The sequence below is a fragment of the Nipponia nippon genome, unplaced genomic scaffold (assembly GCF_047370975.1).
Source record: "Nipponia nippon isolate SJK-2023a ecotype South Korea unplaced genomic scaffold, ASM4737097v1 scaffold_3, whole genome shotgun sequence".
Lineage (NCBI taxonomy): Eukaryota > Metazoa > Chordata > Aves > Pelecaniformes > Threskiornithidae > Nipponia > Nipponia nippon.
The window spans coordinates 4,154,056-4,167,438 of NW_028262347.1; the positions used below are offsets into that span (position 1 = coordinate 4,154,056).

Consider the following 13,383-nt stretch of genomic DNA (forward strand, 5'->3'; position numbering starts at 1 on the left):
AAGGAGGTTCCCTGCTAACAACAAGCCCGTGGCTTTAAGTCAGAGTCCAGACATACTTGTTTCCTTCCCGAGTGATACTGTGGCACTAATTAGATCCAGCCATTAGGTCTCATCTTTAATATTTTGCAGAGCAATTCTATGAAGACTGCTCTGCAGCAGTTTTTATTCTGGCAGGGTTTTCCAGAGGACAGACATCCCTGCACTGGATAATTGGACTGATGGATTAGAGCCTGAAAAAGCTCTGGCAGTGGCTGTTGGACCTTTCCCCATCTTCCCACCCGGGAAAGCAAGTTGGTCTTTGGCCTGGGTGAAACCATTTCATAATGTTGATGGTGAGACTGGCAGCAAAGGCGTTGGGTGATCCCAGTTTGGAAGCATATCTTCTGATGTGGAGAGTGCCTCTTTGCAAAGGCGAAGGGTGGCATGCATGCTAACGACATCTTCATCCCACATCCCTCACCGAAATCTCAGCAGCTAGCTAGGGAGGATGGTGCTGTTTGGAGCCCATCTTTCCCTAAGCAGATGGAAGGGAGAAAGCCTCTACACAGGCAAAATTTAAAAACCCTGTGAGGTAACCATTTGCGCTGGTAGCCAAGCTTAATTCCAGGATAAATAATGCCGTTCTGTGATATTCTGCCAATCGCTCTCACAGTTTTAAAAGGAGGTGACAAATTTCCTGTCCTCTGCAACAACTGGTCTCTGCTCCAGCTCAGACACGGCTGCATTGCAGCGGGTGGATAAAACCCTCCTTTTGCCCAGGAGCCTCTTGCGATGCAAAGAAAAGACCAGGAGCCTCTTCACTTGCTTTGGCACGTGCTTACCCCTAGCAAAGACCACCCTTGGAGCCTCAGCCCCCGCTTTCCCTTTGATAAACTCAACCCATTGCCCCTGTTTAATCAGGAAAGGCTGCAAAAAAGAGGAGACAAATATGAACTTCCTCAGGCCTGGCTCACATCCCTTCCCCTTCCCTGGGTTGCTCGGGCTCCTTAGCTTTCTCATCCCGCCTTGGGAGGAGCAGGAGCTGGCTGGCGTAAGGCTCCAAGCTGGGCTCAGCCCGCCGGCGTGGGGTGTGTCACCCACCATTTCCTAAGTTATTCTTTTGCGTTTCCTTTTCTCACTATTAATAGATTTTCAGCCAATCTGAGCTGTTTCAACAAGGGGGGGGGGGGGGGGGCTTTACCAAAATAGGAAGTGGGAAGCTGTTGGGCAGGGAATTAATCAGAGGAGCTGCATGGAGAGGTGATGGCTTCGGGTGGGCTGATGGTAGCAGGGACAGGACATGTCCTTTCGCTTTGTATTTTGTGCCGGTTGCTTCTCTTTTTGTGCTCCAAGCCATGACCTTTCCAAACAAGCTACTCCCCCCAAGCGTCTTCCCCAGCCTGGAAAATACCACACATCTACTGCAACGAGGTTACAACTAGAGCATCACTTCATGGCATGGTTAGTGGTGGTGAACAGCGGCTGAATATTGTGGCCCTCCACTGATATTGCAAGGAGCTGCATTGGCACAAGCCAGTATGCCTTTCCTTTTCCATTTTGGGTGGCTTTTCACACCCTGACAGCTCCTGACCAGAGCGCTCCCACACCAGCCCTGTCCAGGAGTGCCCACAGCAGCAGGGACCGACAGTGGCACCTCCAGCCTCCCAAATATTGCTCACTGGGGGCCGACCAAACCCATCTTGATAGCTAGCAATAAGGGAAAGTTCTCTCCCCTCCGGGGTTGTCCCCATCGCGGAGACACCGTATCGCAGGCACGGTCATAGGATACGCATATCCGGAAATTAAATCATGTTTTTGCAGCAGACTCATTTCCTCCAGGCTGTTTGGCTGCCGTGCGCACGGATGCGTGCATGGAGGGTTTGCACTCTCCTCCTGCGGCTCTACCCCGCACCCAGCACAGAAGTGCAAGGGTTTGGGGTTTTCGAAGGGATGCGTGTGAGAGGAGAGGTGCAGACCAAAGCATTAGACTCACTGCAACCAGTGCTGTCAAAATACACCAGTAGCTGCTATATTGTTCTAATTTTCCTTAAAATGAGGAATTGACGACGGTCAAAAAGTGAAATCAAATAAGTGGCCTTGCCCTGCCAAAATGCAGCCAGGAAAGTCAGGAGCAGGTAGTTTCTTCTGCCTTCTGGAAAACAGGGTGAGGGACTCTGGCTGAAATTCAAATGAACTTTCTTTTGGAAAGGATTTCCTCCTGGTAAGGAGAGTGATAGCTTAGAGGACCTCTCCTCCATCTTCCTTCTCTCTCATAGCATGCATTAAATCCTTTTCTCTCTGGGGCTTACAGTATGAAAGGACCATTTGTTTCCTGCAAATGGACGTACTGTATCTTTTGTGAGTAATTTTCATACTAAAGGGGCACCAAACATAATCCTGTCCTGTCTGGCTGTTATTACTGCCAGTCTGTGGTTACAGGGGTTTTCTCCTCCTTCAACAAGATTTTTTTCATTTCTTCTGTGGGGGACAGTCATCAGACAATACTGGCTACCAGCCCAGGCAAACAGGGGCTCATTACCAGTTATTACCCCCAGGTCTGCCGCCAAGATTTGGCACGGGTGGCCAGTTAGGGAGGAAGAGATAAAAAAAATAGTTATCTGGCGTTTGAGAGAGATATAGCACATGTGGAAGGAAAGCTGTGACTCCGGGGCTTGCAGTGCTCTCACTGCTTGTTCTGTATTTGTTTATGCTTTGGAATTAAGTATTGGCTAGGCTTATGAAAATGAGAGCAATGAGTTTGCATATTCTGCGGGTGGTGAACCTGCAAGACACCAAAAAAATGCAATTTGTTTTTCCCCAGTCTGAATAAAATACATTTTTTCCCAATGCTGCAGTGAGACAGAGACCCTGGCCAAATGACTAATATTAAGCCCAGAGCAATAAAACTGCAAAAAGGTGTGCAGCCCCGCGACCGCAGCAGCATCTGGCTCCTTGTGCAACAGCGGTGAGAAATCAGCTTAATTTAATGCGACTGGAGAGGGAAGGTAAATTCCACTGACAGATGGGTGCCCAAAAATCTGTGGGACAAGGTTGGGGATCGATAGGGTGCCGATCCTCCGTGGAAGGAGGATCTCACCCAGCCGTAGCCATGGCTGCTCTCTGCCGGTATGTTGTGGGTCCAGCCATGGTGGTGCACGTTGTCTTGAAGAGTGTCAAGTTTGCACCCTGTCTGGATTTCCTCTTCCCGTGGCCATCTCCGTGGCTGCTCCTCGCCACAGCCATTGCATTTCAGCCAGCAACAGTAATTCTTCAAAATAGTCTGCTTTGAGACGAGCAAGCTGTGGGAGAAGAAAGGGGGAATGAGAAAATTTGGTAGCAGCCTAGCTGAGCTGGGGTGGAGGCTGTTAAAGAAACGTCACTTTCAGACCAAGTTTAGGATGGGAGATCTTTTGCAAAGGGCTTCCCAGTGGTCCCATCCAGCCCGATACAGCAGGAGCTGGTTTGTAGGGAGGGAACAGCGTGGTGAAGTACTTTCTGGCTCATACATCATTTGTGTTGCCATTTGCCAAAGGGATGAAGGTCATTACCCACAAAGGAGAGTGATTTCTACCTCTGTGGCACTTAGCATCACCTGACCTCAGCCTGGCCCATGTGGTAGGATGGATAATGTCCTACCTGCCCACATGGTCAGCATCTGTTGAATGCATCCATCCCCCTGCATGGTGGCTCACTGCTTCCAAGCAGGAGTGTGCTGGCTCCTCAAGTTGCTTTGAGCCTACTTAAATCACTGGTCCAGGCTTAATGAGGAAGAATAAACTGATCTTTTAACATCTCTTGACCTTCGCAGGAGAGGAGCGCTAAGAGTGGCTGCAGAGATGTGGAAAGATAAAATACTAGTAAGCTTTGTGGGCATCACCTTGAGTCTTGGTTCTTCTCCCAGTTGCTTTTTTGGACTGTGTCACCCTGTGTCTGTTGAAAGAGGCCCTACTACCACCCCAGCCAGGGCAAGCCTGGAGGATCACACCAGCATTCTCCATCAGCAGAGCAACCCCTTGCTTCGGGCTTTTTCTCCCAATTTTTGCTAAAAGTGGTAAAAATGTAGCTGCAGCTCCCAGGGTGGGATGGGGAAGCACTGGGGCAGGGATGCCAGTTTCTTGGCTCGCGGGGTCCCAGCTGGCCACCGGCGCTGGCCCAGAGCCAAAGCATGGGCCTGCCCCTTTCTCTTTTGGACCGAGTTGAATTGAATTGTCTTTTCTACCTCTCCTTCGGTGCATGTTTGCTTCCTGCCTCTCTGGGATGGGGCCAGGGCATGAAAAGGAAGCGAGAGCAGTGGGGGATTTCCTCCACCTTCCTTCTGACCCTTTCTTTATTTGTGTCTCTTGTGTATTGTTTCTACCTTGAGAGGATTTTTTTTTAACCTCCCTTGTTGTCAAAACCCCTGTCAAACCTTTAGAGCCCTATTTATGGGATAGAACCATTTCGTGGCTAACTGGATGAAAACTCCCTGCTATCTTTTGCACCTGGGTTTCATCTGCTAGGTGCCCATGCCTGTGTTTTGCTTCCTTATCTCTTCTTCTCCTGCAGACAGTGGTCAGTCTATAGGAAATACGACTTGTCTCCACAAAAGCTCTTTTCCCGCAAATGTAGTGTTGCAGCCTCCCCATCCCAAATCCCACTCCCCAGGTCCTGTCTCAAACATACCTCCACACCCCCCTGGTGTCCTGATGTGGTGGGGTTAGATTTCCCCAGCGGTATGAATCTCAGAAGCTCAAGTTTTCATCAGATCTTTGAAGGACAACCAGTGCTAATAAACAGGCTCTCTAAGAGAAAATACTTTGCCAGTGTGCCAGCATGGAGGAGTGAAGCAGATCTCTGGAGAGCAGCATTAGGGTATGGCTAAAGATCAAACCTTGGATGTGTGACTCCTGTTTTGGAGGGTTGGAAATAATATACAAGTGCCTCATGGGGCAAAAAATTAGCCCTCTTCTGCAGAGTCATCAAATAGAAGAACTCCCCATTCCAAAATCAGGTTGTTGTATTGACTCCAGACAGATCCACAGATGAAGTGGCTCAGTGCAGCCTGCGGTTCCTGAAAGGTGAAAAACTGGTCGAACCTTGCCTGGGGTGAATTTGGGCAAGAACCCAGAGCTGGTGGTCACCACATGCAATGGGGGGAAATTATCTCCGTGGCAATTGACGGTGCTCCTGCAGTGATGACAAACAGAAAAATGGACCCAAATTTTTATATCCAGTCTAGTAGCGAATATGCCACATTTTAGCATTGCAGGATGTTGCAATCTTTTGCCAGGCAAGCTGTCCTTCAGCTGCATCCCTCACTGAGAAACAGCTTCATAATTTGAAAATTTAAAGTATTCTTCAGAAACCAACTGCAGATCTCTTTATGTATGATAATGTGAGATAACTGAGCAATGGACAATCCTCTTTGCTTGGAGATCGAGCTTTTTTCCCACTTAGGTAATGTCAGCTCTCAGTGAAATACTTCATGGATCTCCTCAAAAACAAATAAGTCGTGATAAAAGTGGCATTTCTGTGTGATGTACAAATGCAGGATAAAGGTTGTGGAAAAACACATGGGAATTTCATGGTTCAGGTGGTGGCGTTAAGGATTTGCGTGGTACGTGCAGAGGGAGCCCTTCATTTTCCTGGCTTGCGTCTCCTTTTCCTAAATGCATCCTTTGATTTTTTTTTAAGGTTTTCCTTTGAAAGTGAACACTGACTTCAAACATTTTTATGTGACTTTCTCAGGCTTTTCAGAATAGTAAAATAATCAGCTAAACAAGTATGTGATTGTAGATTGGTGATAATATTTGCAATGGGCAGCTGAACTGAACATCCTTAAAATTAAAATAATGCAGCTCCATGTAAATGCTGTTTGTATTTACTGGCAAACTCTGTCCAGTGTTGACCCGTTCTTTCAAAGCAAGTAGAATAAATATTGTTTCTACAGTTCACCCAGCTGGGAATTTCAGTGTGTACAAATTTTCATAGAATCAGAGAATGGTTTGGGTTGGAAGGGACCTTTGAAGATCCTCTGTTCCAATCCCCCTGCCATGGGCAGTGACACCTTCCACTAGACCACGTTGCTCAAAGCCACCTCCAGCCTGACCTTGAACACTTCCAGGGATGGGGCATCCACAACTTCTCTGGGCAACCTGCTCCAGTGTCTCACCACCCTCAACAGTTTGACTCTGCGGATTTAAGTGAGAGTGCTTATTTTATGGTGGTTTTATAGTAATTATCTGAGTTCAGGAGGGAAAAAAAACCCTAAGTTGAAATATGAGCAATGAAAGAAACAAAGCTTGAGCTTTGAAAAAAAGAATATAGAATCATAGAATCATAGAATCGTTAAGGTTGGAAAAGACCCTTAAGATCATCGAGTCCAACTGTTAACTCAGCACTGCCAAGCCCACCACTAAACCATGTCCTTGAGCACCATGTCTACCCGTCTTTTAAATACCTCCAGGGATGGAGACTCAACCACTGCCCTGGGCAGCCTGTTCCAATGCCTGACTACCCTTTAGGTGAAGCAGTTTTACCTAATATCCAACCTAAACCTCCCCTGGCGCAGCTTGAGTCCGTTTCATCTCGTCCTATCGCTTGTTACTTGGGAAAAGAGACCGAACCCCACCTGGCTACAACCTCCTTTCAGGCAGTTGTAGAGAGCAATAAGGTCTCCCTGCAGCCTCCTCTTCTCCAGACTAAACAACCCGAGTTCCCTCAGCCACTTCTCATAAGACTTGTGCCCTAGACCCTTCACCAACTTCGTTGCCTCTCTTTGGACATGCTCCAGCACCTAACTTTCAGAATGGTCAGAAGTGTCACCTTATTTATCTGAGGCTCCTCACCGTTTCAGGGATGTGAGAGACCCTCATAACGGGGCTGGACAAACAGCATTCCGCACATCCCTTGACTGCTCCCTTACAAGGGCTGGATGTTACTTTATTTTGGGAATGACTTGCAGTGCTCTGCATGGGAGTTGGTGCACATTCCATCTGAGGGAAACCTGCCTTCTGGGAACCAGCAGGTCTTGCCCTCCAATACCTTTGAAGTCCTGTGTTTGAATTCTCTTCCTCCTCCTCCTCCTCTGCTCTGCTTTTTGCCTGACAGTGATACCAGAATGTGGCATTTGGTATGAGTTTGGTATGAGGCAAGCCCTGAGTGAATGACTCATGGTTTCTGGTCAGCATTTATTTCTACAAATACCTGTTCTGGGTGGAAACCAAGGGTAGTTTCCTTAGTTCAAAGTTTATCTTGGCGTTTTTACTTTTCCCTAGGTGTCAGCTCTCAGGATGCTACAAAGACAACTCCTGCAAGCCCAGGAGAAAATGGGCAGACCATCACGACTACACACACCGGCAAGATAAAAGCGACCACCTCCGAAAGCAATCCAGGAAACCCAGCATCCACCTCTGCAATGTCATCTACCACAGTTCAAGGGAGCACCCCTATAAACAAGCTGGGAAGCACATCGCCTACCCCTGTGACATCACCCAGCGCTGCTCAAGGGACCACCCCTACAAGCAACCTGGGAAACTCAGCATCCATCTCTGCGATGTCACCTACCACAGTTCAAGGGAGCACCCCTACAAGCAAGCTGGGAAACCCATCACCCACCTCTATGACATTGCCCCACCTGTCTCAGCAGGTCAGCTCTTCAACCAGCTCCAGAGCCTCAACAGCCACCCCTGCTGCAACCTCGAGCACGGCCCAGCAGAAGACCAGCTCTCTAGCCAGCTTGGGAAGCTTGGTAGCTGCCACTCATGCAAGCAGCCATCCAACCACCCCAGGAGGCTCAGGGACTGCTGTCACATCCTCTCGCAGTGTGGAAACTCAGAGAGGGCAGCCTTCGGACCAGTTGACCAGCACTGCTGCAAGCATGGGCGTCTCAACGAGCAGCTGTACCCCTGGGCACAAGAACTATGGTGTCTCTTCTCCCACATCTGTCACCAAGCAGCTTCACTCTTCTCCCAGTTCTCCAGTCCAGGGACTGACCTCTTCCACACCTGGAAGCATTGACGCTTTTGTTACCCCTTCTGGTGTATCCATCTCCCTCACCACTAGTAAAGCTGTGGGTGAGGAGCATCCTGGCAGCACCAAGAAGGGCTCAGAGGCAGCCACCACGCCGACTCCTGGAGCAGGTACCAGAAGATGAGAACCTTGATTTCTTGGGTTAGGAGGCCCTTTTGTGGTCTTTTCCTTTGGCTACCCTAAACACCTCCTGTCATTATGGGGTGTCATCACCTCGTGTCCTTTTAGGACTTTCCAGCATAGCTGTCTCCGTGACAACTGGGTGTTTAGGTCCCTGTTGTCATTGGTGGAGATCAAGTCAATGTAGTTAGTGAAATTCAAGGCATGAGTCAACGGGCAAAGCGTAGACATTGGCCTTCCGATGGACCAAACTGTGCCTGAAACAACATCAACTGCAATGACTCGATCTTCAGTGCCTGCAAAAGGCAGCCAGCAGCGATGATTTTGGAGGTGGAGACTGACATTGTAGAGTTGGTGAGAGAGATTGACAGCACCCCGAATGCTGACTGTAGAAGATCCCTAGTATGGCTGACAGCTTAGTGAAGGCTGTTTGGGCATGCATAGAAAATAAACTTTAGATGACTAAGGAGATTTTGTGGCTAAACTCTGAGTCTACAACCTCTAAAGAGTCTAAGGAGTTAGGTAGGATATTCATCATTGCTGCAGGGGGGGGGTTGGCTGCTGACTTCTGTCTAAGCAGCATCGTGAGTGTCCATGTGGTGTCTAGGATCTTGCTGAACAGCATTAATATGTTTTCTCTAGACCTCTGGAGCTTTACAGAGCCATGTTAGTTCATAAGTAAGTGTCCCGGTCAGGCACAGTGTAGGGTCCCCTTTGGCATTTTGTCTGGTAGCATTTACAGGGAAGCAATCACACGGTGGGACTGTAAGGGCTCCAGGGAACCTTCCAGACTTGGGTGGGATTGTGGGTTCAGCTCACATCTGGCTCTGAATAAAAGCTGTGATGACAATGAAGCCCTTCATTGTCTTCCTCTGGAGAAGGTTGTTCTTGACCCAATTTCCAGCTACCTGCAATACAGAAGCCACTCAAAAAAACATCTCCTTCCCCCTCAGCCTTCCAGCTCCTCCTTGCTGTCAGCATCACTAAATGGTCCACGGTCTTAATGCAAGACCATCTTCACTAGCTTCATCCAAGTCATGTTTTGAGCATGTTAGCAGGCTGTAGGAGGTGAAATGGGTGTCTTCATGAAGGATGTTTCTTTCCCCTCCTGCTCCACAGGACTGTTCTCCATTAAAGGATGATATATGAAATTATGTTAATTCAAATTTGACCTCAAGCTTTGAGCATGAAGAGGTCTAAAAAACCTTTACATCTAATAAAGAGGTGAGAGAATGCAAGAGAAACAGATGGCTTTGAAATTAATTCTCTCCTGGAGCCTTCAGAATGCATCTGGGATAGACATATCCCTCATCTTTTCTGTTCAAGAGGCAGGAATCCCAAAAGCAAACAGGCTGTGAACAGGATGTGGTGTTTTAGTTCTCTTTGTCACCATTTAAGGATCAATTAGGAACCCAGGGATGGAGATCCATTTCTTCAAAAGGTTTTGGGGAGGCAGGAGGCTACTATGCTCCTTGCACTGCTCCCACTGCACAAGAAACTGTAAGATGCTGCAGACCTTGATAAAGGCATCTGAGATGATCTCGGGTATCTGAGACACCTGCATGGGGCTGGTAGACGTGGAGTATGTGCCCTTCTGGAGTAGCAGGCAAGGCAGGACACCCCAGGCTGCTCTCATAGTGCCAGGCACTACTTCTAAGCACGTCATGCTGGGCTTCTTCCATAGCTGATGGAGACACAGCCAACAGAGGTTATGGCATTTCATCCCCTCCTAACGGAAGCGGCTGCAGTCGCCAGTGGGACTGTACAATGAACTCCGTTCACTGGGATATCCTGGGTAGCCCGCTCAGATAGGCTGCCTCTGTTGTAAAAACCTCCATGGACAACACCCCAGATAAAGTGTAATGATGAGGGCCACCCCATTTACCCAACAATATGCCTTTTTTAAGTGATTACCCAGATACCAATGCACAGCTATGATAGCCTTTGGGTTCATCTCTCCAGAACAGTCTGATGGGTTTCAGCAGCAGAAAATACAATTTGCAATTTTTTTTTTTTCATATCACAGTTAATTAAAAAAAAAAAAAAAAAAAAGAAAGAAGAAACCCAAAACCTCTCCAAGCTTTGACACAGTCAGCTTCAAGGCAGGGCTAGAGCTGAAAACTTATTTTCAACTGCTGATGAACAGACCTGTGTCAGCTGTATCCTCTATACTGTATCAGTGTCTGTCTGCTTGTTTTTTGCTGTATGTTGGGGACCCAGACCAGAGAAGCCATGACCTTGGATCTGTGTCAACCACACCTACAAGTGCTGACCAGAGCCCTGCCAGTGCACAGCCATCAGCCCCAGCCCTGGGGAACAAGACGGCGAGCAGCAGTCCTGGCCACCAGCACCCTAACGATTCTTTCCAAAATCAGGTAATGACACCTACGGGAAGGTGGGCATTTCGTAGTGGTGTCTATTAATATTTAGCTGGCATCCCACGTACATGTAAAGCCTGCAGCCCTTCTTGCTGCGCACATCTGTGTCAGAGAGATCTGCCTTAGGAAAACATGAGGCAGCAAAATCATTCTAGATTAAACCCCTTTCTCCTGTAGCTTTCCATTGAAGAGACATGGAGGATGCAGGTGAAGGGGATTATGGTCTGGGTGCTGAACAAGGAACACATGAAATTTGGGGAGAGAGAGGGAAACATTATGGAGAGGAGAAGCTGCCTTGGGGTGGATTTGGACATGATGAGAGGGCAAAGACCACAATTCAGCGTCAACCGTTCATGGATGATATTAGCAGAAAATGGTTTGGGAGCATAGGGGCGTCTCAAAACAGAAGCCAGGATAACTAAAGTGCTGGGAAGGAGGGAAGGGGATCCTGTTTCTAGATGCTTGTCTTTTGTAGGGCAGGACTGCATCACAGCGCACTGGCATGGATCTTCCTACTGCCCAAGCCAATTCCTGCCTTACCCCACACTGCAAATCCTAAGCTTGGTTTGGGAAGTGCATTAGCAAACATCCTGCAGACAACTGTGTCAGTTATCTGTGAAAACCCTTTCCACATAGAAAGAGTTGAGTGAAGGGCTCCCAGGCCTGTCTCAATTCCATAAAATGGACCAGAGCTTTGCTTGGGATGTCTCCTGGCTTGGGGCAGTCTGTTATATCGGTGACCAACTGTCCTTCCAACCTATGTCAACGATTTGAGAGCTGCTTTTCTTCTGTCTTTCCAGATCATCTGTAAAGAGGAGGAGCAAAGTGATTGGCCCATCATGCATCTGAAAGAAGCTAAAACCTGTGTAAGTACCACCCTTCTGGACTTCTGTGTAGGATTAGCAGCTGTGTTACTGTTGGAGAGCAGCTTTTAACCAGTGGTACTCTGAGCATGTGAGCCTACAGACATGAAAGTAATTTCATCAAAATAAGATGCAACCACTTTTGGCGTGTAAAATGGTAAATGCAAACCCATACTCAGCAGTATGACCCAGTGGGGGATATGGCAGGAGGAGAAGAGGCCCGTGTGGTCTTCTTCAAGTAAAAGGACCAGCTGAGCCTGCCCAGATCTCAGAAAAAGAGCAATGGGAAATTTTAGAGGGTGAAACTTTCCCTCTGCAAAGGCTAACAGGAGAGCTTTTTGCTTTTGCAGAGGGGCCAGAAGTTCATCCCAAAACCCAAGCAAAAAAATGTGGAGTTCCTCCACAGTTGCTGTGTACTTGGTGAGATCTTGCCACCTCACAGTTGGGGTAAGGTGGCATCTGACTGCAGAGCAACTGGGAAGCGCAGCAGCCTGGAGCTTGGGACTCACTATGCTCCTCGATGCTATATCAGCTCTCATAGAACCCTAAAGTGAGAGCAAAAAACTCCATTTTGTTTGTTTCAGATCCTCTACAAGACCAGGGAGTAGTAAAATGTACTGCCAAGGTTGGGGAAAGGCAAGCCCAACCCAAGCCTATACACCAAGACCCCTTCTTCTGGTGGGTGGGTACTGTCTGCTGGCTTTTCTGAGGGATACCCACCTTCAGAATGATTCTTGTGGAAACTATGAGTTTCCTGTAATAGGGAAGATGCAATGTATTGATAACTTTTAAATAGGCTGAAGTTTTAAATTTATGACAAAGAGAAAGAGTCAACACCACATGGCTGGTGAGATCTTGACAGAGTGACTGTATTTATCTGAGCTGTGGGTAGGGCTCAGGGGTGTTTTTTGGCATTATAATGTTCTGGTTTCTGGATCTCAGCACTGTCAAGGCAGCATAAGCATTGGGAAATTGGCATGTCAGGGACCTTCTAACAGCTTATACTGTACAGCATCAGAAATAGCTGCTCAGTTTCATGAACCTCGGCTGTCCCGTTTGTAAAATGGACTGACTTGACTTCACCATACGGTGGTCAGACGCAAAGTGAAGCCACACTGTGTTCATAAAACCTTTTGAGATACATGCTGAGATGATCACAATCGCTCCTACTGACCACAGCAGCTCTTGAAATCCCCTGTGGCTTGCTGGTGGCCCTACCTGGCAGCCCTGGAGAGGGCTTGGACCTCCCCATAGCACCCACCGTGCTCCTGGAGGAGGGAAAGCGCCTGTCTGCTGCCATCTCATGGTCATCACCTTCCTACTTTGGCTGCTGCTGGGTGTAAATGCTCCTTGCCCACACACCTGCAGAAATGATGATGTTCTTAGCCGTGCTGCCGTTAACGCTGAGGATGACTCCAAGGAGGGACCTTATTACCATGATGCCCATGGCCCAGACACCACAGCAGGACAGCCTCTCCTGAGGGCATCCCCTGCCATGCTTTGTGTAATGTCTGAACCTCCAGCCCTGTCCACGCTGGGAAAGCTTCCCATCAAATTTTATATTGAATGTATAAAAATATTTCATCAGATCGAGAAAATCTAATTTTGGAGCCTAAAGCACCTGGGTGACTTATGACCGTGCTGGTATTTAATGCTTCCCTCCTTCTGAGCACAGTCATGCTCTGCATGGAGCCGCTGTCCTCCCCGGGGCTTCACTGGAGCTGTGCTGGGAGGCTTTTTGGAAACAGGGATGGTAAGGCTGGGAAGTGCCGGTGTGCAGTGATGCACCGGCGAGCTAAGGGGTGGGCAGACATCATGGCTTGGCATCATCCATCGCTCCTGTCTGCCTGCTCCGCTGGGCAATGGCGTGCTGGAGCTGGCAAGCCAGCAAGTCTGCCACTCTGTTTCCCTTAGATTCCTCTGGGTGTAATAACGAGCCGAAGCATTGTTAGTACAAAATGCCAATTACGCCTCAAAACAGCTGCAGAAACACTGCAAGGGTGCATCCTCCCATAGCATCGCCCTCCTCAGCT

The 13,383-nt window shown here is 48.3% G+C and overlaps 1 protein-coding gene across 2 annotated transcripts in view; it reads left to right on the forward strand.

Moving 5' to 3' along the window:
* PODXL (podocalyxin like) overlaps nucleotides 1–13,383 on the forward strand; it is a 46,688-nt gene that overhangs the window by 21,846 nt on the left and 11,459 nt on the right. For both annotated transcript variants that reach the window (XM_087766964.1, XM_087766965.1), the window contains exons 2-4: nucleotides 7,236–8,099; nucleotides 10,330–10,484; nucleotides 11,288–11,353. In XM_087766964.1, coding sequence (XP_087623090.1) covers nucleotides 7,236–8,099; nucleotides 10,330–10,484; nucleotides 11,288–11,353 — 1,085 coding nt within the window. The remainder of the gene's footprint in view (nucleotides 1–7,235; nucleotides 8,100–10,329; nucleotides 10,485–11,287; nucleotides 11,354–13,383) is intronic.